General features: G+C 42.8%; 1 protein-coding gene across 4 annotated transcripts in view; it reads right to left on the reverse strand.

The window, feature by feature from the left end:
* pdzd2 (PDZ domain containing 2) overlaps positions 1 to 25,743 on the reverse strand; it is a 376,364-nt gene that overhangs the window by 109,397 nt on the left and 241,224 nt on the right. For all 4 annotated transcript variants that reach the window (XM_033031783.1, XM_033031770.1, XM_033031792.1 and 1 more), the window contains 6 exons: positions 23,957 to 24,089; positions 21,870 to 22,040; positions 16,182 to 16,290; positions 13,433 to 13,578; positions 12,202 to 12,321; positions 2,119 to 2,233 (listed from right to left, as the gene is read on the reverse strand). In XM_033031783.1, the coding sequence (XP_032887674.1) occupies positions 2,119 to 2,233; positions 12,202 to 12,321; positions 13,433 to 13,578; positions 16,182 to 16,290; positions 21,870 to 22,040; positions 23,957 to 24,089 (794 nt within the window). The remainder of the gene's footprint in view (positions 1 to 2,118; positions 2,234 to 12,201; positions 12,322 to 13,432; positions 13,579 to 16,181; positions 16,291 to 21,869; positions 22,041 to 23,956; positions 24,090 to 25,743) is intronic.

Consider the following 25,743-nt stretch of genomic DNA (forward strand, 5'->3'; position numbering starts at 1 on the left):
TTTTACCTGTGAGTCTCCCTGCAATAAACTAAATAATTTTCCTGAGTTCTGCCCTCACTTCCATTTCCTGATTCAGAGCTATTTTTGGGATGTTGCTTAAATCCTCTAAAGTGAAGGTTAATGAAGGAACAATTAATTATCCTTTCTATTGGGCTTGGCTCAATGCTCTCTTTGTTAACTCCTCCTATTGAAATACATTCTTACTATCTGCTAAATTTCTGGCTGGTTCTTTCACATACTGTCATTTAATTTCATTTATTTTATTCTTACAGTCATCCATTGCTGCTTTTATTTTGATAATAGTTCTGTTGAAGTGGAACTCACTTTGGTTCTTTTTGGGGTTTTTTGGCATGATATTTCACCATAATTGTATTACATAATTCAATAGCTTTATTTGTCATATAAGCAATAAATATTGTATTGTATTGTATTGTAAGAAACTGCACAGTGAAATTCTTTTTGCATATATTACACATGCGGGCACCGCCGTTTTTGGCGCCATTATTCAAAGTCCAAAGTCCTGTCGGCCCATCTGCCCCTCTTTGTGTACCAGGGGCGCCGGTTCAAACTAGAACTGGACCATGCTCCTTATGTCCGATGGCTCCAGCTCCCTCCTGCTAACCAGTGCCAGAAAAATGAATAACTTTGTCTTGTACTAATTAATAATACATTTCCCATGGTTAAATCTTCACCATCAGTTTAAAGTCTCTTGGGTTCAGAAGGGTTTGAGTAATTAATTTATGGAATCATGCATGCGGATAAGTTGATCATGATATCATGTTCGGCACAGACATTGTGGGGCAAAGGGCCTGTTCCTAAACTGTACTATTTTATGTTCTCTGCAATTTTGGTGGAAGGAATTACACCTAAGGTGCAAGTAAAGTTTTTTATAAAATCAGTTATCTAGAACATATAATTCTCACTGCATCTGTCCATCTATAAAGAATTATTCGTTCAGAAATGTAATTTATATGAATACATAAACAAGATAATAAAACAACGTACAAAATGTAAATGGCCTTAAAGAGTGACATAATAAACTTTATTCTAATGTTCATGCAAATTATTCGATAAAAACATTCAAGTTAGTGAATGCTTCAAGACATTTCATCCTCATAATCATTTAATAATGAAACATAATTTCAAGAAGACCTTGCCATCGCTAGATATCAAAACAAGCTATTCACATTTCCTCTTTCCTAAGTAAATTGTTTGAGTAGTTGAGGGTTTTTTTCCCCACAGTGATGATAGTTCTAACTCTGAAAACAGACACTGGGTATGTACTCTCAAAGGTTTTCAACATCAATTAAAACATCCGCGAGACTTGCTTGTAATTTCCCGAATGGTAAGTATTCTGTTTTATTAGATTTGCTTGATGAGTAAAAGATGCTAAATTAAAGCACAACAGCAAACTAAATCTTGAATTGGACAGAACTGCGCTGAATTTGGCTCATTGCAAAGATTTACTGCTTGCCCACACCTACCAGGGGCAAAAACAGAGGGCTGAACTCTAAAGTAAATGTGAGGTCATAAGATTTGGTTCAATACCTTGGTCACCGGATCAACCTATGAAGATATAGTTTCATGTTACATCATGGATTCTTTAAAACCTGAACTTTTTTCCGAACAACTGCTGATATCCATTTTCAATCTATCTACAAAAACTCAAAACCAAAACTGTGCAGAGCCATCACTGGTCTGAGATATGGTAAATCCTTGGAAATTTCAGCACAAGTAAATATCTTGCAAGGCTATTCCTGACCTTAAATTAGATATTTATAATGAACTTTAATTTCGTAACTAATTTTTATACACCTAAATAAGCCTCAGAGATTGAGATCTTAGTCAACCTCCCAAATATTTAAGTTCATCCTACCTTCTCTGTTTAAGGCATTTGCTGATGGGACTACAAATAAAATGCCCCTGCACAATCACAACCATATTTTTAAGTTGGAAACAATTTTGCTGGTTCGTATAAAACAGATGTTGGATACATGCCTCACCCAATGGTAAATTAATTGGAAATCTAATAATGGTAAGAGCAATTGAACAGTAATTAGTTGAAATTTAGAATGGCTCTTAGTTTTGGCAATTAACATGAGTTTGAAAGAATCAGACCTTCCTTCAATCTCCCATCAGCCGCAGCTGCTCCGTTTGGGAAAATGGTTTTAACAAATATTCCCATCCGTCCTCGGGCAGAATCCTGGCCACCAACTATGCTGAAACCAAGACCCTGTAAAATACAGTTAACATAGAATAATTAAGATGACACAATTTATTCAACTTATTCTGATAAATGCATTGCAATCTTTCATGAAAGAAATATTCTTCAGCAATTATTTTTACCAAGGTGGATTGAATATACAGATAATACCATGTCATAGAGTCATAGAGTCTTATAGCATAGTAACAGGCCCTTTGGCCCAACTTGCCCACACTGGTCAATATGTCCCATCTACACTAGTCCCGCCTGCCTGCATTTGGCCCATATCTCTCTAAACCTGTCCTATCCATGTACCCGTCTCAATGTTTCTTAAACATTACAATAGTCCCTGCCTCAACTACCTCCAGCAGGTCATTCAATACACCTACCACCCTTTGCATGAAAAAGTTACCCCTCAGGCTCCTATTAAATCTTTCCCCCCCTCATCTTAAACCCATGTCTTCTGGTTTTCGATTCCCCTACTTTGGGCCAGAGACTCTGTGTATCTACCTGATCTTTTCCTCTCATGATTTTGTATACCTCGATAAAGTCACCCCTCATCTTCCTGCACTCCAAGGAATAGTCATAGCTGCTCAACTTCTCCCTTTAGCTCAGGCCCTCAAGTCCTGACAATATCCTCATAAATGTTCTCTTCACCCTTTCCAGCTGGACAACATCTTTCCTATAACATGGTGCCCAAAATGGAAAAAACCCAAAATCGGCCTCACTAATGTCTTATACAACTGCAACATGACCTCCCATCGTTTATACTCAATACTCTGACTGATGAAGGCCGATGCGCCAAATGCCTTTTTGACCACCCGATCTACCTGTGATGCCACTTTCAGCAAACTATGTACCTCTACTCCTAGATCCCTCTGTTCTACAACACTCCCCAGAGCCCTAATGTTCACTGTGTAAGTTCTGCCCGTGTTAGTGCTCCCAAAATATAACACCTCACATTTCTCTGTATGTGTTTAATTAACAAGGTGTTCAAAACGTTATTCCAGAAACTACTGTGTGTTCAATGCTTAAGGGTCATTCGTAATTAGGCTAAAGAGTCAAGAATTTTTAATTGCCATATGTACTGGCAAAGGAACAACGACATTCTTACTTGTTGCAGTTTTACAAGCCTATTTACAATAAAACACAAATAATATAAAATTGGCAATAATATGAGAAATTAGTAATCAGTACTATGTAACCAGCCCATAATAGTGCAACCAAAACAAAGTCCATAGTAGATCACAGTTGGTGAGGTAGTGTTGTGGTTGGTATTGTGCAGTGTTCAGCAGTCTAATGGTCTCTGAGGAGAAACCGTTCTTGAACACGATGGTGGTGGTGGTTTTCAAGTTCCTCTACATCACCTTTCCATGTTCTCCAGAGATGTTGCTTGACCCGCTGTTACTCCAGCACTTTGTGTCTTTTCTTGTAAACCAGCATCTGCAGTTCTCTGTTTCTATAAGGAAGTGTCAAAACTTTTGACACATGTGAGTATTACCATAGGAGTCTCCTACTTCCCCTTACTGATTCACCAAAGCTTTGCCATGGCCAAAGTGCATTGGAATACATTTCATTTGCCTGGATGAATGCAGTTCCAACAACTCTCAAGCAGGTTGACACCGGAGCACAAGAAAGTTTGCTCGACTGGTTCCTCATCAATCATAAACATTCACCCCTACTACTTCTACAATTTCCGTCTACCAATACACTCTTCCACATAGCAGAGCTGGTCCTTACCCTCAACAACTTCTCCTACGACTCCTCCTACTTCCTCCAAATCCTAGGCGTGGCTATGGGCCCCAGCTATGCCTGCCTCTTTGTAGGGTACGTCGAACAATCACTGTTCCAGGCGTACACTGGCCCTATCCCCGAACTCTACCTCCGCTACATTGATGACTGCATCAGTACTGCCACCTGCACCCATGCAGAACTCACTGACTTCATCAACTTCACGACTAATTTCCATCCTGCACTCAAATTCACTTGGACCATTTCTCTACCGTTTCTGGATCTCACCGTCTCCATCACAGGAGGCAGACCATTGACCAACATCCACTATAAACCCACTGACTCCCATGGCTATCTAGACTACACTTCTTCCCACCCTGCTTCCTGTAAAGTCTCTATCCCCTACTCCCAATTCCTCTGTCAACGCTGCATCTGTGCCCAGGATGAGGCTTTCCATACGGGATCATTGGAGATGTCCTCATTCTTTAGGAAACGGGGGTTCCCTTCTTCCATTATAGAGGAAGCTCTCACTAGGGTCTCCTCGATATCCTGCAGCTCCGCTCTTGCTCCTCCTCCTCCCATTCGCAACAAGGACATAGTCCTCACCTTCCACCCCATCGGCCATCACATACATCATATAATCCTCCAACACTTTCGCCACCTCCAGTGGGATCCCACTACTGGCATCATCTTCCCATCTTCACCCCTTTCTGCTTTCCGCAGAGACCGTTATCTCTGCATCTCCCCGGTCAACTTGTCCCTTCCCACCCAAACCACCCCTCCCAAAGTACTTTCCCCTGCAGCCGTAGGAGATGCAACACCTGTCCCTTTACCTCCCCCCTTGACTCCATCCAAAGACCCCAACAGTCTTTTCAGGTGAGGCACTTGCCCCTCCACCAACCTCATTTACTGTATCCGCTTTTCCAGGTGTCAACTTCTGTACATCGGCGAGACCAAGTGCAGGCTTGGCGATCATTTCGCTGAACACCTCCACTCAGTCCACCTTAACCTACCTGATCTCCCAGTTGCTCAGAACTTTAACCTCCCTCTCATTCCCAATCTGACCTTTCTGTCCTGGGCCTCCTCCATTGTCAGAGTGAGGTCCAGCGCAAATTGGAGGAACAGCACCTCATATTTTGCTTGGGTAGTTTACACCCCAGCGGTATGAACATTGACTTCTCTAACTTCAAATAGCCCTTGCTTTCCCTCTCTCTCCATCCCCTCCCCAGTTCTCCCAGCAGTCTTACTGTCTCTGACTACATTCTATCTGTGTCACGCCCACTCCCCTGACATCAGTCTGAAGAAGGGTCTCGACCCGGAACGTCACCCATTCCTTCTCTCCAGAGATGCTGCCTGTCCCGCTGAGTTACTACCCCTTCTACAATCTCCTTAACATAACTGCAGTGTAGAAGCAAGGAACTGCAGATGCTGAATTGCACAAAAAGGCACATAGCGCTAGATTAACTCAGCGGACCAGGCAGCGTCTCTGGAGAACATGGATAGGTGACATTTCGGATTGGGATCCTTCTTCTGACCCAATAACTGCAGAATACCATCTAAAGTATGCACTGCAGTTACACATCTAGACTATTTCAACATTTCCTAAATCTCAAGGTCTACCATCCAGGAAGACAAAAAAAACATGGAAATATTAACTAAATAATCGTGCCCAAGTCACACTTCATCCTTAAATCTTTCAAGCAAGATTCCCCTCATGAAATCTTTACGGAAGATTTATCGTCATATTTTAATTTCTTTAAATAGTTAAAAACTTACAAAGTGTTTTGACAGATCACACGTGATTTCAGGTCCTTGCGAATGTAAAAGATGTTCATTAATTATTAATAATAGCAGGGGTTTTGACAGCTGGTGAAGTTTGAAGTAGACCTTACAGGCTGTCAGAGCACTTTGAGTGTAATCAGCCATTTCCACCCAGGCAGCGCTACACTGCGCATCACCATGACAACCTGCTGGGAGCTGGGCTCACTGTGGGTCTGCATCCACATTTACGGTGGGATGGCTTGGATCGTGAGGATGTGGAGCGGATGTTTCCACTAGTGGGAGAGTCTAGGACTAGAGGTCATAGCCACAGAATTAAAGAAAGTTCTTTTAGGAAGGAGGGCGAGAAATTTAATTAGTCAGAGGGTGGTGAATCTGTGGAATTCTTTGCCACAGAAGGCTGTGGAGGCCAAGTCAGTGGATATTTTTAAGGCAGAGATAGATTGTTGATTAGTGCAGGTGTCAGAGGTTATGGGGAGAAGGCAGGAGAATGGGGTTAGGAGGGAGAGATAGATCAGCCATGATTGAATGGCTGTAGACTTGATGGACCGAATGGCCTAATTCTACTCCTATTCCTTATGACCTTATGCACTCTCCGGGCAAGTTGGGAGCAATCCTGTAGCAGCAGCAGCAGACCTGCCCTCTAATGTGCCACTGCAGATCTGTGGTGCAATTACAAAATCAGAGGAAAGGAATCAAAAGATTCCAGGTATTATTTAACACAGTTATTACTGAGTGGAAAAAATTTGTGGTTTATGCTCTTGTGTTTTGTACCACCCTCAAGAAAGAGAGAGCAGTAATTTGTAAAGAGGAATTTTTAATGTTCTTTAAAGGGGTTAACTGAATGTTTGAAAGTTATTTGCCTGCCCCTGAGATTCCGAAGTGTAACATAAAATAAATACGTTCACAAGGTACATTTTTTGTCTCACATTAATGGATCAATATTTCATTATAATTAAAGAGACCAGTGGATATGGACATATAGCAGGAGCAAGATGCTAAATTTGGATGTTCAGCCATGATTGTACGTATGTTACAATACTTACCTTCAGTGGCGCTGCAGTTCTGCCACTGGCCGTGTGCGCGACTTTGGCGCCTTTGAGGGGGGGGGGGGATTTTTATTTGACTCCAGTGCTGAAGAATTGTTCCGACTGCCGTTCTGTGAATTTTTTTAAAACCGCGGGACAATGTCAACGCTGGAGTAAAATAAAAATCCGCTTCTAATACCGTCAACGCCGACAACGGGACGGATCTCCCGTACCGGACAGCAAAAGGTATGCCGTTTATTTTACATATAAACGTGCTTCTTAGGATCACCTTAATCCAAATTTTACGTTGCGAAAAGGTGATTTAGGCCCCATACGCACCGGCAGTGTTTTTCCTGCCGATATGGGGTTTAAATTCACCGCAACCGCAACGTTCCAATCGATCGCGTTCCACAAAATCCCACTCGCAAGATAATAATAATAATAATAATAATGGATGGGATTTATACAGCGCCTTTCTAATACTCAAGGCGCTTTACATCGCATTATTCATTCACTCCTCAGTCACACTCGGTGGTGGTAAGCTACTTCTGTAGCCACAGCTGCCCTGGGGCAGACTGACGGAAGCGTGGCTGCCATTCTGCGCCTATGGCCCCTCCGACCACCACCAAGCACTCACACACACACACACATTCACACACAGGCAAAGGTGGGTGAAGTGTCTTGCCCAAGGACACAACGACAGTACACACTCCAAGCAGGATTCGAACCGGCCACCTTCAGGTTGCCAGCCGAACACTTAGCCCATTGTGCCATCTGTCGTCCCAAAGATGATTAAAATGGCCATTAATTTACGGGAATTAAACACTAAATTCCTTCCATTTGGCCTATAAATTCATGACAATGAGATTTTAAAATCATGTTAAATTGTGAATTCGTGTGTGAATGTTATTTGGACACTTAGGCTATTTAAAAATGTTAAATTTTTCTTAAGAAATGGATAGATGTTTAGATCTAGGAATTGAATTTTGTAATTAGCTACAATCAGGTAACTAACTAATTATATGTTTTAATTTCAGGTCATCTAAGTAAGATTGTTTCATATTTGTTTCAGAATGCTTCAATCTATAATAACTGAAATTTTCATTCAGTTATCTTAATTTTTAAGAAAGTTATGGGCTTTTGACTGTCCTCGATCACAGTGTTAAGTCAATGGAAAAGCAATAGGGAACAAGATGCTAATTTCCGAATGGAAGGATATGGGTCACAAGCAGGAGAAGTTGGCATTATGTTCAGCACAAACATTGTGCGTTGAAGATTGCTCTGTTGTTCTATGTTCTATGTAACTCCAAAATGGTTCTGATTCCTTGAACATTGGCCGAGTACGAGGTAGATTCATTTTACACAATATACTGGATCTCTTAATGCCTGCTGGAAAATTGGGCTCCAGCTTTGCAGGTGGATTTTCATTTTCCTACCATCTTCTTGTTAGAAATTATAGTTCTTATTTTCTCACAGAACAACCAGGTTTTACTAAGCCTGTTTTCTCTAAAAATCATTCGGGTTGAAGAACCAAAACTCAAATTGCAATTTTCGTCCCTGACTAAAAGTTGCGACCTCACGTGTCGGGACATATTTGCTCCTGGAGGTTAACGTTATTGTCACTTTCACCTTCCTATCCATGCTGCTGCTGCTGCTGCTGCTGAAAATGATCTCTCATAACTCACAGTCTGTTACCAACTGCTGTATGAGAAAGTCAACCAACCTATCTACTCGAGAAGGTAAGACTTTATTTTGCTGACAAAACTTTGTGCCTTAAGCTGACAAGAGCAGACAGAACAGGTACCAGTATTTGCCTTTACTCCATGCTTTGCCAAAGTGCAGGCATTGGTACTCTGAACTAATGTCATTGGAGACACCACCCAGAGAACCTCATGATGGAGCAACTGGTTATATCTCAATAGACGATAGACACAAAATAATAATAATAATAATAATAATAAATACTTTATTGATCCCCTCAGGGAAATTCAGATGTCCAGAAGCTCCCAACCAACAAACCCACAGATTCAAAACGAACGCAGACAGAAAATACATAGAATACAATGTGGACACTACCTGAGAGCAATAAATACTTAAAAAGACCAATAATTAACAGTTAAAAATTAATAATTGCAAAATGCATCCCCCTACAGCCTAGCGGTCCGAATTATAAAATCTAATGGCTGCAGGGGTGAAGGATCTCCTGAACCGCTCCGTTCTACAGGGCAGGGAGAGGAGCCGGTTGTTGTTCCGAGTGCTCTTTTGACTCTCCAGAATTATATGGAGGGGATGCCCGGGGTTTTTCAGGATGACCTGCACCTTGTGCCTCATACGCCTCTCAAGCACCTCCATCCCAGAGTCTACTCTCCCCTCCAGCACTGAGCTAGCTCGTTTAACCAGTTTGACCAGCTTCCTATTGTTTTTTGCACTAATGCTGTTGCCCCAGCAGACAACAGCGTAGAAAATAACGCTTGCAACCACTGTGTTGTAAAACATGTGCAGCATATCCTTACACACATTGAAGGATTTGAGGAAAAAGAGTCTGCTCTGGCCTTTTTTGTAGAGGGAGTCAGAGTTGACAGACCAGTCCAGTTTGTTGTCAAGGTGCACTCCAAGGTATTTATATGTCTGCACCACAGCAATGTCAGCCCCTGCAGCGTTGACCGGCTGAAGGGGGAACTTGGACCTGCCAAAGTTAACCACCATCTCTTTAGTCTTTGTTGTGTTCAGGGTGAGACAGTTCTCTTCACTCCAGGCACAAAAGGCACTGGTCAAGTTCCTGTATTCCTCCTCCTGCCCGTTCCTTACACATGCCACAATCGCTGTATCATCTGAATATTTCTGTACGTGGCATGTGTCAGACTTATAGTTAAAGTCTGCTGTGTACAGGGTGAAGAGGAACGGGGCCAGAACCGTTCCCTGTGGGGCTCCAACATTGCACACCACTGTGCCAGAGACACTGTCCCCCAGCTTGACAAACTGTGGTCGACCCGTCAGGTAGTCGTATATCCAGGAGATAAATGTGGAATCCACCCCCATCTTCTTAAGCTTGTCATTCAGAATCAGGGGTTGGATGGTGTTGAACGCACTTGAAAAGTCGAAGAACATAATCCTCACATAGCCACCGGGTTTGTCCAAAAAGGAGTAGATCCGGTGCAGCATGTAGAGGACTGCGTCATCCACCCCAATGTTCTCCTGGTATGCAAACTGTAGTGGGTCGAGTGCGTGCTGGACTTGTGGTCTCAGGAGACGAATGAGTAGCCGCTCCATTGTTTTCATGATATGGGATGTAAGGGCCACCGGTCTGTAGTCGTTGATCTCGGTCGGCCGCCCTGCTTTGGGAACCGGCACGAGACATGATGTTTTCCACAGACCTGGTACCCGCCCTGACTGGAGGCTCAGGTTGAAAATGGTCTGGAGCGGCTCCGCCAGCTGAGCCGCACAGTCTTTTAGTAGCCTGGGACATACACCATCAGGGCCAGCTGCTTTACCAGGGCGCAACCTCCTCAGCTCAGCTCTCACCTCGTCCGCCGTGAAGAACAGTTGAGGAGATGCCGGCATAGGAGGTGCTGCAGCTGTGGTGTTGGGGGGGCTGCCTCGTGGAGGTGATGGTGGGGGAGAGGCTGCACCTGTAGAGGTGGGAGGGGATACCAGATCAAACCTGTTATAGAACAGGTTAAACTCATTGGCCTTGTCCACGTCTCCTGACGGCTGGCTTCTCTTCTCCTTGAAGCCAGTGATGGTCTTCATTCCTCTCCACACCTCTTTGATGTTGTTGTACTGCAGTTTCTTCTCCAGCTTCGTTTTATAGTCCCCTTTTGCCTGCTTCATACTCCTTTTCAAGTGGTGCTGTACCCTCTTGATTTTTTCCCGATCACCAACCTTGAAAGCCTCCTTTTTCTTGTTTAGGAGGCTCTTGATGTTGCTTGTAATCCAAGGTTTGTTATTGGGAAAGCAACAAACAGTTCTTACTGGCACAACAACATCCCTACAGAAGTTGATGTAGTCCGTTATGCATCCAGCCATCCTGTCGATGTCCATACAGCTGTTGGAGTAACTCAGTGTAACTCAAGTTGGAGTAACTCAAATGGTGGAGTAACTCAGCGGGACAAGGAATGGGAGAGAAGGAATGGGTGATGTTTCGGGTCGAGTCCCTTCTTCAGTAGGGTCATCTCAATAGGGTCTCTATACCTCCTTAAACAAGGAACATGCTGCCTGCAGGCACCATTCTTCATCAACCTGTGCAGGTCTTTCTGACCCAACTGGAGGTGCTTTCTCAAACCCTCCCACCATTAGCGCACTCATTCATTTAGTGAGTGAAGCTGGAAATGTGTTACTTGTATTACTGCATGCTCCATTAACAGCTAGTTGTGGAGATTATACCTGTTAAGCTAAACACTGGCAGCTGCAGGAAGTACCAGGCAGCATAGTAGCACAGCTGTGAATCTAACGTCGGGTACCGTCTGTGTGGAGTTTGCACATTCTTCCTGTGACCGCATGGGGTTCCTCTGAATGCTCCAGTTTCCTCCCACATCCCAAAGACATGTGGGTTTGTAGGATAATTGGCCTCTGTAAATTGCCCCTAGGCAGTGGATGCAAAAGTGGGATAAAATAGACCCAGTGTGAATGGGTGATTGATATGGGCTTGGTGGGCTGCAGGGCCTGTTTCCCTGCTGTATCTTTCCATCAATCAATCATTAGATTAACAGAGAAGGCTACACTGAAAAAGACAGCGTGAGTTTCAGCATATCAAAGCTTTCATTCAAAGCCAAATATTGTGGATTTCATAACTTCCCTTTTGGGATTCAGGGAAAACTTCAATATTTTTCTTATTTTTGAATCTAGCCAGATGGAGTACAAAGTTGTACAATTTTGTACTCTCTCGATCTTTACATGTTGCTGGTTACGTTTTCAAAGTAAGAATGTGTGAGGGACTAATGCATTGTCTCTGGAAGATCAATGGGTTTCTGCTTCATCTTATTTTCTCATAGGGTGACCACAATTGGAGAAGTTGATTTGCACTCTCAAATATTTTTGTTTATCTTTTGAAAAAAACATAATGAATTCTGGCAGAAGTCCAAACTGAAGTTCCTCACATTGAAAACTATTAAAAAGCTTTGTGTGTGTGCAGTTAAGCAAGCACCAGGCATCCAATCCCTGTTCTCAGTTAAATTGGGCCAAACGTATACACATTTTTCTGGGCTGAGGGAAAATCAACTCAACATGCTTCCTTGAGGAAGGAGATGAGCAACATTCCAACTTCAAAGTCAAAAGAAAACTTGCATTTGGCTGTACATCTGGAAATTTAAAAGTGTTTTACATTAAAGACAACCTTTCATTCCTTGAAGTACAAAACACTGTAATGAGATAAAAATTAAGGCAGAACAAAGACCATACAAAATATTTGGATAGAAATAATAAGAGGAACAAAAGTAGTCTTGGATTGTGTGGAATGCTTACCTTTCCTTGTCCTTTCATTAGAACAATGTTGGAGATGATTGAAGGCTGGGCGAGTCGCCATGGTGATTCCACTTGGACTGTACTTAAGGAACGTGCTGACTTTTTAATAATTTGGTACTCCTGTAAATTATATACAAAGAACAAGGTAGCATGAGGTAGCATCAACCTAAGACGAGAATTGAGAATCTCTGGAAGCTCACTCAACCAAAGCAGTGTACAGACAACAGTTATAGATTCCCAACTCAAGAATGGTCCACAATAGTACAGTTTTATAAAATCAATGTCTAATCACAATGCTTCATGTAATGCAAGCATAGTTCAGCAACAAGAGCAGCCAAATCAACATGCTCCTCATTGTCATAATTATCTATCCATTAGGTTTGGCAATGACAATTCATGTAGAGACACCGTGCCAGTATTTAATATGTACCCCAATGCTCAAGTAATGAACCCTAAAGTCCAGCCTTAAATGGTGCTTTTAACTCCCTGATGATAAAGTCCAGTTTCTGTTGTGATTTTATCCAATTCATGAATGTCACTGGGAACGATGGCAATCTGTTTCCCCACAAATTACTTGCCATGAATCCATGGCGGAGCCTACTAATTGAATGGCACAAACATTCTGTTGTAAATTTGATGAAAAGGGCAATGTATTAATCATATGTCAAATTATAGCCTTCCCACAGGAGAACAGATGAAATTAACTAAAATATAGTTGCAATCATATTACGGTCCACTTTGGTCTGCTTCATCACTCGACAAGAATATAATTGATCTGAACTTTGATCTCAGCTTCACTTCCTTCGCTGATCCCTATAACCTTTGATTATTTTAAGTAGACTTGATTTGTTCAAAATACTTCAGACTTGAATATATTTAATTAGCAAGAAGCATCTGCAGGCATCCAGCGGCAGAGAATTCCCAAGAAGATAATATTCCTCCTCCTTTGAATCTTCATTGTACTAATAAATCTGGATGTGTAGGAAGGAACTGCAGATGCTGGTTTAAACCGAAGAGACACAAAATGCTGGATTAATTCAGCGGGACAGGCAGCATCTCTGGAGAGAAGGAATGGGTGACGTTTCAGGTCGAGAACCTTCTTCAAATTCAGTTTCCTCTTATGCACAAATTGTCACTCTTGGATGCAAATTTAAAAGATCCAGAGAGGAAATATTAGACAAAATTATTACCCAGTGTGTAAGATAAACACAGTGAGGAACTAATAACATACTTGTCTGGGCCCGACTGCATCAAGCTGCTGGGGCAAGGAATGTTTCCGTCCTCCTCGTGGCTTTTCTGATGTTTCGCTACTTGTTTCACCATTTTCCACAATCAGCTCATCATCTTCTCCAACAGATTCCAAGCGACTCACTCCACCTGTTGAGACATAGACAGTGCCATTCAGATGCTTGATTGACAAATAATCCAATATCTTAAACGTCCTCTTATCTTCAGCACTCTGTAGTTGTAATGCATTCCACCTACAAGATACATTGCACTACCTTGCCAAGGTTTCTTGATAGCACCTCCTAAACACATGACTACTTCCCAACAGGCCGCACGGCAGAAGGCATCCCGCCAGGCCGCAGCTGAGGACCGGGAATGCGGCTGGAGGCGTTTAGCAAGGAACCATGGGTGGTATCGATGTGCCGAGGGAAGCCCGGAGTTCGTTCAGCATCGGAAAACTCAGAATGGAGGCTGGATGGGAATGGAGGCGGCTGAACAAGCACGGGAGGCAGCAGAGCCCAGCGGCAGGGGCCTGGGTTGGACGGAGCCCAGCGGCAGGGGCCTGGGTTGGACGGCCATTATGTGGCGACTATTAGCACACTTTGGTTATCCAAGCAAAGAATTTCACTGTGACTTATCACATGACAATAAAGTATTCAATTCAATTCTCATCTAGGACAAATGTAGCAGGTGCATGGAAAATTACCAGCTGCAATGTTTCCAACTCTCACATTATCTTAACTTTAAAACATATTGATCTTCCTTCATCATAGCCTGGTCTCAGTTGTGCGGCTCATTGTCAAAACACCATTGTGGGTTCCTTCGCCACAGAGAGTATAGAGTTCAGGAACGTGGCTCACCACCATTATTTTAAGGCAATGAGAGAGGCATTAAACATTGGCCCTGAATAACCACATCATATTTAGTATACAATGTGTAAAATCAACAAAATAATTATACGATTAAGACATTGCAGTTATATAATTAAGACCTTATATATGGAATTATACGATTAAGACATTGTAGCCTCCAATTTCCGATAATGACACAGCTGGTCAGCCATTGAATATCAAGGGTGGATGGTCAAACCTTCTCTTGTTAGACATTAACTGGCATATATGTGGTGTGAATGTTAGTTATCACCTAGTAGCACATGTCTGAACATTATATAGGCCTTGCTGCATTCTGGGATGCACTGCTTCATTGGCTGAGGAGTTGCAAATGGAATTGAACATTGAGGTGGATGAACAATAGGGACCTGGCGTGGGGGAGAATGCCATGAGGGAGGGGAAAGAGCAAAGGTAGACTTGGCGCGGGATACTTTGTAACTTTGTAAGTGTTCTTTATGTGGCGACTATTGCATATCTTGGGTATGCAAGCAAAGAATTTCACTGTATGCGACAATAAAGTCACATACTTGCTGCATGTGACAATGTATTCATTCATCTCTTTGAAAAATTTAAGATTTCTTTATATCTTATATCATCTTTCATACTCTAAGCACTTATGAGTATTTTGGTTTTAAAAGATTATGAAGAATATTTAAATTACATAAAAGTCTGAGCTTGACCACTTCCTGTTGTTCTATAAAACCCGGAAGAGTTGAGTCAGTCTCTGCAAGATGGGGGAGCGAGAGAGTCACGTCTCTCAGTCTGAGCTGTGAATAACACTGAACACGTCTACTAAACTGTGAGTGGTTTTACTGTCCTGTCAGTGCCCTTAATGTGGTTTGAAAATATGGTTTGGAAATGCTAAAGCTGTGTTGCCTTTGGTTTGGAAATGCTAAAGCTCTGTTGCCTTTGGTTTGGAAATGCTAAAGCTGTGTGGCCTTTGTTTTGCAAATGCTGAAGCTGTGTTGCCTAATTAAAGTTGCCTTGCCTAATTGAAAGGTTGGTTTGAGAATGCTTTGCCTAATTGAAAAGTTGATTTGAGAATGCCTTACCTAATTGAAAAGTTGATTTGAGAATGCAAAAGTTGCCTTGCCTAATTGAAAAGTTGGTTTGAGAATGCAAAAGTTGCCTTGCCTAATTGAAAAGTTGGTTTGAGAATGCCAAAGTTGCCTTGCCTAATTGAAAAGTTGATTTGAGAATGCCTTGCCTAATTGAAAAGTTGGTTTGAGAATGCTAAAGTTGCCTTGCCGTCTCTATAATTAAAAGTTTAATCTTGACCACTTCCTGTTTGCACAGTATATTGATTTTAGAAAAAACACTGCCACTTACGGCTGTGATTTTTGCATCTTACTCAGTCCCCCTCTGCTGCGCAGGACAAGAGGATTTTTCCCATTGATGAAAAATAAAAGAGTTATTAGAGTTTAAATAATGTTGCAATTCTCTCTCCTGTCAATCACGGCATGAAGGCCACGCCCCTTCTGGTGGGAGGGCCTATAAAACCCAGTAGTGTGGGCGCGGGTCAGTCCCTGTCTTTAGTGGCCTTGCACCCTGCTTGAAATGGTATGAAACTGCACTTGAATTTGGTGGCCTTGCACCCTGCTTGAAATGGTGTTTCCTGCTGCACCCTGCTTCAGCCCACAACACCCATACTAGCGCTCCACAAAGCCCCCCCTCCCCTCCCCTCCCTCCTCAACACTGGCCACCAATATTGGAATTGGTGGAGAGGTGGAATATTGTGTTGGGGGATCAGCCCTCCCGTATGATGCTGGGACCCAATGGGTCCGACTTAGTCTAGTGTGTTAAAACCTGTCAGTTAACAGGAAAATGATGGACTTATAGTGACGCAAGGAACTAAATGCCTACCTTGTGATCGACTTCTTAATTTCATTAGACTACCTCCTGGAATTGGACTTCGACAACTTAGCAGAGGTGATTCCATTCGCTCATGTTCTCCTTTTGCAGTGTCTGAAACCTGCAATTGACCAAAAGTACAGTCTAGTTTCAGTAAAAACACTGAATCAAGCACTTGAAACTACATTTTCTTTGATGAAAAGCACATTACAGTTCAACTATCCCACCGTGGGTTTGATTCTTGTATCTGCCTGTTCAAGCCCTCGCTCAGACAGAGACACTCCAGAAGTTCGCGCAGTCCCAAGTGCTCTCCCAGAAGATTGACGCTGGACCTCGTGGTAGCAAACTTTTATATGTCCCGGGACCTCGAGGGGCCGAACCACATGGGGGTGGTCTCTTAATAACCCAATTACAGATATCGATTAACCCCATACATTACAGACATTTCCCTAACCCAATAATACAACAGCTCAATACATTGTATTCAAACCGGACTTCATAAGGAAGCCAAATTAGAAAAATTTACCCTGATCACTGGAACTCTCCTTCATGCTCGAGGGAAGTTCCCAAATACTCGCGGCCTCAGCTAGGTCACGGAAAATTTTTCAGCATGTTGAAAAACTTTCTGTGAGTAATATATGGTCGGCATGGTTCTTTTTAACTCGAAGTGCAGTGGAGTGGGGTCGCTATTTAGTTGCAGGCAGTCGAGGTCAGCCGTGGGCAATCTCCTTCACTGACCGGGCATTTTGATTGGCTCATTGGAGTTTTCAGGGCCGGCAGGTAAAATGCCCGCTAAACTTTATTATACTTTATTATACTTCTTAAAAGTGTCTCCACCCCTTCTCTCCACTTCTCTTCCCCCCCCCCTCTCTAAAGGACTTACCTTACACTGTGCAGCCGTCTTTAACATTCTTCTGCATCGCGAGTGCGCATTTCAGACAGCGATCCCCCACTTTCCCTGGTCCCCGCCGTGTGTGTGCGTGTGCGTGCGCGTGCATTTGTGTGTGTGTGTGTGTGCAGTCGGTCAATCCAGCTCGCGGTTTCAACGCGGACAGTCGATCCAGCTAGAGGTTTTCCAGACGAGTGCCCTCGAGCTTGAAGGTCGAAGACACTCTTCTTAACTCGCGGATTAGGTCGCCACATTGGTACAACCCCTTCAAATTGCATTTGGAGTATTGTGAGCAGTTTTGGGCCCCATATCTGAGGAAGGATGTGCTGGTGTTGGAGAGGGTCCACAGGAGGTTTAACATTGGGTTAAGATATGATAAGCATTTGAAGGCACTGGACAAGTACTCGCTGGAGTTGATGTTGAAGGATGAGGGGGTATCTCATTGAAACTTACCAAAGAGTGAAAGACTGCATAGAGTGAATGTGAATGTGAAGTGGTGGTCTCGGAGCAGAGGTCATAGTCTCAGAATAAAAGAACGTATCTTTAGAAAGGAGTTAAAGAGGCAAGTCTTTAGTCAGAGGGTGGTGAATCTGTGGAATTAATTGAAATAGACGGCTGTGGAGGCCAAGTCAATGGATATTTTTACGGCAGAGATTGACAAATTCTTGATTAGTAAGGGTGTCAGAGGTTGTGGGGAGAAGGCAGGAGATTGGGGTTGATAGGGAAAGATAGATCAGCCATGATTGAATGGCGGGGTATATTTGATGGGCAGAATGGCCTAATTCTTCTCCTAGAACTTATGAAATTCATGTATACATTAAAAATTTGCACCTCATAATATTCTATTGTACACATTAAATCTATATATAATAATTTTTTTTGGTATACTGAAAATGGCACTTAAGTATTCAATGTGCTAAATATAATATTAACAGCGAAGGCCAAAAACACATGCACAACAGGCTTCAGAGGCCTCTTGTTACCTCATAAATACTTTAAATCACAGCTGCTAGAGTGATTGCCAATGATGGCAATATTCTGTTTCCCATTTTATACATAGAAACATAGAAAATAGTTGCAGGAGGAGGCCATTTAGCCCTTCGAGCCAGCACTGCCATTCATTGTCATCATGGCTGATCATCCACAACAGCTCCAGCGAGTACAGGCCCAGTGCCGTCAAACAGAGGGTAGTGGAGGCCAAATCACTGGATGGATTTAAGAGAGAGTTAGATAGAGCTCTAGGGGCTATTGGAATCAAGGGATATGGGGAGAAGGCAGGCACGGGTTATTGATTGGGGACGATCAGCCATGATCGCAATGAATGGCGGTGCTGGCTCGAAGGGCCAAATGGCCTCCTCCTGCACCTATTTTCTATGTTTCTATGTAGTAACCCATGCCTGCCTTTTCCCTATATCCCTCGATTCCGCTAGCCCCTAGAGCTCTATCTAACTCTCTTTTAAATTCATCCAGTGAATTGGCCTCTACTGCCTTCTGTGGCAGAGAATTCCACAAACTCACAACTCTCTGGGTGAAAAGGTTTCTTCTCATCTCAGTTTTAAATGGGCTCCCTTTATTCTTAGACTGTGGCCCTTGGTTCTGGACTCCCCAACATTTTGAATACGTTTCCTGCATCTAGCTTGTCCAGTCCTTTTATAATTTTATACGTTCTATAAGAAAACCTCTCATCCTTCTAAATTCCAGTGAATACAAGCCCAGTCTTTCCAAATGTTCTTCATATGACAGTCCTGCCATCGCGGGGTTTAACCTACGGTGCACTGCCTCAATAGCAAGGATGTCCTTCCTCAAATTAGGAGACCAAAACTGCACACAATACTCCAGATGTGGTCTCACCAGGGCCCTGTACAACTGCATGAGGACCTCTTTGCTCCTATACTCTAATTATACTTTATTCCTATACATCTAATTAATAATCTGTTAACAACCACTTCCTGAATCCCAGGAGTTTCCTATGTGGCAAAAAGATTCTAAAATTCATTAAATTGTAATATCCTCTTTATTCTATTACTTCCAGAAAACTTTTCAGTAAGTTTATCTGGACCATTCTGCTTTTCACACTTTAGACTGGTTTGGTTTCTCTGAATTTATAATTGCGTAGTCCCATATCATCGGTTTTGAACATTATGCCAGAAAGCCAACAGACCAGACGGTCTCAGTGGCAACTAACATGATGGAAAACAGATCAAGATTTTCATAGACTTGAATCACCACAGATTTTATGCTTCTATATGAATCACCACAGATTTTGTACGTGAAAGCACCAGTCTTCATCCAGGTATATTGGTCATCTCATAGAGATAGTTATGTTAGTAGAAATTCCTTCTCCCTGCTCCCACCAGAAACACAGGTCCAATCCTAACGTCAGATAATGTCTTGTCTTGTGATCACTTGGTTTCCCCCAGGGTAGTCAAATTTCCTTCCACATCCCAAAGGTTCATGGTTTGATAGGTTCAATGGCCACTGCAAATTATCCCTTCTATGTTGTGAGTAGTAGAATCAAAATGGAGATTATAGAAATGTCGGAATAATAAAAGTCGGGTTAGTCCAAAAGGGTGGTTGATGATCAGCATGGTCTTGGAGGCTGAAGGGCGTGTTTCCATGCTGTCTATCTCAATTGCTCTATAACTCACCAGACATATAGTCAACTCTTCTCCCTTTTTAACATTGCAAAGAGATAGTCCCCTTTGTAACTAACTGGCCTTTCCTTCCATCTCATCTACCACTACCCATTGCACGGCAGTTTCACAGGCAACAGCAAGAATGCAAGACCTGTCCTTTCATCTCTTCCCTCCTCCCTTTTATGGATCCAAACACTTTTCCAGGTGAAGAAGTGATTCACATTCACGTTCACTTATTCCAAACTGTTCTTAGTGTTCTCAATGTGTTTCCCTCTACTCTGGAGAAACTGATTATAGGCCAGTTGATGGATTGTGGAAAACCTATTCTCAGAGGTGGTGCTGGGTTTCCAGTTGCCCATCACTTTAATTGATCAAGCCACTCCAATTCTGAGCTTTATTTTTGCAGCCTCCTGTGCTTTATCAATGAGGCCCATTGCAAGTTCGAGGACCAACATCTAGTCTTTTGCCTGGGCACATTGTAACTACAAGACACAATGTCAATTCTCCAACTTTACATAACTCATCCGTTCTTTCTGTTGAATATGCGGAAACATGCGAGTTAAAAGCAAATTATTATTATTGAGATGGAATGAGACTACATAAAATGCAGAGCAAAGTGATCTGGGAATCCCAGTTCATGAAACACAAAATGTTTGTGAACAGGTAGAACAATTATTTAGGAAGACTGATGGAATATTGGGTTTTATTGCATATAGTGTCACCCATTTCAGGCAAAGATAAGATTTTCTCTGAAGGTTCTGAATGTTTGAAATTCTTAACCTAAACAGCTGTGGAAGCAGTGTTATTGGACACATGCAAGACAGTGATTGACAGACATTTAAATTGCAAGGGCTAACTGTGTTCTCCTGCTCATGTTTTCATGAGTTCTTCAGTTGAATTTAATTTGATGATTACAATGATCCATTGTCAAAAAAACACAATTAAGGGGGACAATGAAAGTTATTCATTATTAAAAAAAACTGTTCAGTTCTAAATTAATCTAATTTATTAGAGAATGTCATCATGGCCATGTTCCAAAAAGGCAGTGGTGTGAAATATCTTGCATGTGCAGAAGCTTGAGGAACATGATACCCCCAGTGCACCAAAAGACTTGTAAGACAGCTAGTACACATGAGGAATCCAATAAAAATTATAGCAACAGGAGTAATAATATGTATACACATTCATTTCTTGTCTTTGCATTGGTACTCAACATACACTATATCCAGATAACATATTAATTTCTCAGGTAGACAAATGCTGGAGAAACTCAGCGGGTGAGGCAGCATCTATGGAGCGAAGGAATAGGTGACGTTTCGGGTCAAGACCCTTCTTCAGACTGATGTGGAGGTGAGGGGGGCGGGAAGAAGAAAGGAAGAGGCAGAGACAGTGGGCTTTGGGAGAGCTGGGAAGAGGAGGGGAAGGAGGAAGAAAGCAAGGACTACCTAAAATTGGAGGTCAATGTTCATACCGCTGGGGTGTAAACTACCCAAGCGAAATATGAGGTGCTGCTCCTCCAATTTGCGGTGGGACTCACTCTGGCCATGGAGGAGGCCCAGGACAGAAAGGTCGGATACGGAATGGGAGGGGGATTGAAGTGCTGGGCCACTGGGAGATCAGGTTGGTTAGTGAAAACCGAGTGGAGGTGTTGGGCGAAGCGATCGCCAAGCCTACGCTTGGTCTCACCGATGTAGAGCAGCTGACACCTAGAGCAGCGGATGCAATAGACGAGGTTGGAGGAGATTCAGGCGAACCTCTGCCGCACCTGGAAAGACAGCTTGGGTCCTTGGATGGAGTCAAGGGCGGGAGGAAAAGCGACAAGTGTAGTAATTTATTAATTTCTCAGGATCAGTGGTGTTTCTCTAACTGCCTGTGCCAGGGTTAGCACCAACTATTCCTCCCTCCTTACTCTGCCATGGCTGCCTTTGGACTCTGTTGACCCTGCACAGGCTCCAGGATCTGTTACGTCGGGACGTTTACAGACATTCCTCTGGTCCAGCTAAACTTGAACATTCATTATTTTGACAGGCCTAGTTTAAACAGCATAACAAAGTTGTTAAAACACCAAGCTGTACGAATTCATGAACCAATTCTACTTCCACATATTTGGTGACACTTCAGGCACATGCTTTAAAGTAAAACATCTTATACTTGTATACATCACTCAACACTCACAGTTTCCTGACCATGGTGCATATGGCAGCTGTGTGAGGCAGCACCACTTTCTGGTTTTACGTTTTCTTTATTTTCCGTCGGAGATGGGGAATTATCAACAACGGCGAAATTTGTGACCAAATCAGGTAAACTCGTCGAGGGATACTTCTGGAAATTGATCTCAGATTCATCCTGCAAGAGAACGAGACAGGAAATGGAAACATTTAAAGGATGGATTTTGATTCTGCTTAGATTTGAGCACTTAAGCAATCTCTGGAGTAAAATCATCAGCCTTGAGAGTAATGAATTAAGCCAATAGCAACCCCAATACATTCTTGAACATCTGCTCAAAATAAATAGTCAATCCTGGGTGAGATGTTCCCCAACTCTAACCCCACCCCCAATGTACATATATGTCATCCCAATAAGGAATCACTTCAAGCAAGCAAAAGTCAGCAACTGCAGGGTTTGTGAGAAAATACAAAGGCTTTCAAATCCAGTATTTTCCACTACAGTAACTATATTTGACTCCCTCCAATTTACGCTCTGAATTTACTGAATACAGCAGTTCTGAATTTTCTTCCCGTGTCTCTGCTAACCTCTAATCACTTTACTGCTTCATTTCTTTGAAATCAATGCTTTCCACTCTGTTTCCTCATCCCCTTGAAATCAAGGTATAGTCCACATTTTCAACTCTCTCCGATTACATTCTGCATCCGAAATGTGGATCAACTAATTTCCCTTTCCATTCCTTTCTTCTATAATCTATAAATTTCACAAACCAAAACTTATTTCTCAATTTACCTTTGCTGTTCCCCATTTACCTCTCCTGGTACTGCCAAACAACAGATCTCTTGGCCTTTCAATTAGATGCAGAGATGTAGAAACTTTTAAAATGATCTGATTCACTACAAGACAGAGGTATTAAAAAAAAACACGGTTTGAAATCCAAGCCAAATATATGATGCGTTGTTCCTCCAATTTGCACTGGGGCTCACTGACAATGGAGGAGGCCCAAGACAGAAAGGTCAGATTGGGAATTGGAGGGGGAGTTGAAGTGCTCAGCCACCAGGAGATCAGGTAAGTTACGACGGACTGAGCGGAGGTGTTCAGCGAAATGATTGCCGAGCCTGCGCATGGTCTCGCCGATATACAGGAGTCCACACCTGGAACAGCGGATACAGTAAATGAGGTTGGAGGAGGTGCAAGTGAACTTCTGTCTCACCTGGAAAGACTGTTTGGGTCCATGGTTGGAGTCAAAGGGACAGGTGTTGCATCTCCTGTGGTTGCAGGGGAAAGTACCTGGGGAGGGGGTGGTTTGGGTGGCAAGGGACGAGTTGACCAGGGAGTTTCGGAGGGAATGGTCTGCGGAAAGCAGAAAGGGGTGAAGATGGGAAGATGTGGCCAGTGGTGGGATCCCGTTGGAGGTGACGAAAATGTTGGAGGATTATATGCTGTTTGCTTAAGGGGTTGGACAGGCTAGATGCAGGAAGATTATTCCCGATGTTGGGGAAGTCCAGAACAAAGGGTCAGTTTAAGGATAAGAGGGAAGTCTTTTAGGACCGAGATGAGGAAATCATTTTTTACACAGAGAGTGGTGAATCTGTGGAATTCTCTGCCACAGAAGGTAGTTGAGGCCAGTTCATTGGCTATATTTAAGAGGGAGTTAGATGTGGCCCTTGTGGCTAAAGGGATCAGGGGGTATGGAGAGAAGGCAGGGATGGGGTACTGAGTTGGATGATCAGCCATGATCATATTGAATGGCGGTGCAGGCTCGAAGGGCCGAATGGCCTACTCCTGCACCTATTTTCTATGTTTCTATGCGTCGGCTGATGGGGTGGAAGGTGAGGACAAGGGGGACTCTATCCTTGTTACGAATGGGAAGAGGGGGAGTAAGTGGAGCTGCGGGATATCGAGGAGACCCGAGTGAGAGCCTTTCTATATCCTAAAGAATGAGGACATCTCCAATGCCCTGGTATTGAACACCTCATCCTGGGCGCAGATGCGGCGTAGACGGAGGAATTGGTAGTAGACGATGGAGTCTTTACAGGAAGCAGGGTGGAAAGAAGTGTAGTCTAGATAGCTGCAAGAAGCAATGAAACACATACCCTGCTCGCAACAACAAGCTGTACAAGTCCTGCTGCTGACCGAAGTAAGGCAACTGCCTCTTGGTGTGAGAGTCCAACCAGTGAATGTCCATTAATCATTAGCAGCTCATCACCAGATTTCAATCTTCCATCCCTGGTGGAGGAAATATGAAAAAGCAATGCTTTCAAACAAATGAAGTTGGTGAACTATCATCGTATCCCTACTAATTCACAAAAAACAATGCACTGACTGGAGTCACTTTGGAACATCTAGAGGTTGGAGAAAGCACCATTTCCACACTTAGGCTTCCTTTTAAAACATTTAGAAGCAAAACAAACAGCCACCTCCAGCAATAGCCATCATGCAATTTGTGGTACTAACTGTGCACATTGACTGAAAATTGAATGGATACATGATCGAGTTGTAGGATTCAAACGGATAGGATTATAATGTGGACATTAAAGATACATGTCTAGAAATGTGTTTGGGTTGGATTTTCAAACAGAAGCTGCTTACTATACACTTCCAGATAGCAACAGACCTGTGCTCTCACATCAGAAAAATATGTGAAAGTAATGCAACAATAGCAAAAAATTTCAATTATCCAGATAGAAATTTAGAAAAGGAATTGCACGAGCCAAGGTGAATAAAGAATTTACAAAATACACACGCAAAATGATTCATTCTGTATATTTCTGGACTAATGAGGAAGCATTATGCTTTTGGTTCTAGAGATGGATAAAGGACAGTTGAGATGAAAGCGGTCAGAGAGTAATTAGTTTTAAGACCGTTATAAGACAGCTCCCTATCAAAAGAAATCCATGAGCATATATAATAGGAAGTGAATCAATTTCAATAGTTGGAGAAAAGATCGTGCAATTGGACTAAAGATAAAGATTGCCACTTAAACAATAAATTAAATTGCATTCTTTATGATGGAGAGTGTTCTGGGTCAAGACAAGGTACATTCCCAAAAGTAGAAGGGAAAGTCAAGGAAACCAAAATTGGGAAGCAAAATATGAAGTTTACGAAGGGCTGAATAGCCTCCTCCTGCACCTATTTTCTATGTTTCTATGAATGAATAAGTTTATGAATGTTTATTTGCCAAGTATGTACACATACATGGAATTTGCCTTGATGCACAGAAAAAGGTCAAAGGTCCAAGAGTGAGCTGGGACGTGAGTGGAAGAAACATACTAAACATCTGAAAAAAAACTTAACAAGAGCAATTGGACAGAGAGAAGACAAATGGACAAGTTAAGAGCTGTTGCTGAATCCTGAAACCAAAACAGAACACTGAATTGCCCTGCTGAACAGGTAGTGTCTGCGGAATAAAAAACTGATGCCATTATACATATGTAACCGAGTTAAATACATACAGAATCATATGACAAGGAAACAGGCCTTTAAGCTTACTGTGCGCAGGGGGTCACCATCACCACGGGATGTCAGGGGTCACCATGGGGGGCGGGGGGGGGGGGGGGGGGGGGAGAACAATGGAGGACCCGGCGTGGTAGACCACTGGGGGGGGGGGGGGGGGGGGGGTGGCGTGGGAAGAACAAATTTATGTGGCGACTTATTTGCATACTTTGGGTATGCAAGCATAGAATTTCACTGTGCCTTGACACATGTGACAATAAAGTATTCCATTCCATTCCAAATACCTATCTATACTTATCCCACATTCTCGCACTTGACCCGTAGCCTGTAGGCCATGGAATTTTAAATGCTCATCTAAACACTTCTTAAATATTGTGATTGCTCCATGGCAGTGGCTCTGAATTTCTAGCGCTCTTTAAGTGAAAAA

This window comes from Amblyraja radiata, chromosome 1, assembly GCF_010909765.2.
Source record: "Amblyraja radiata isolate CabotCenter1 chromosome 1, sAmbRad1.1.pri, whole genome shotgun sequence".
NCBI lineage: Eukaryota > Metazoa > Chordata > Chondrichthyes > Rajiformes > Rajidae > Amblyraja > Amblyraja radiata.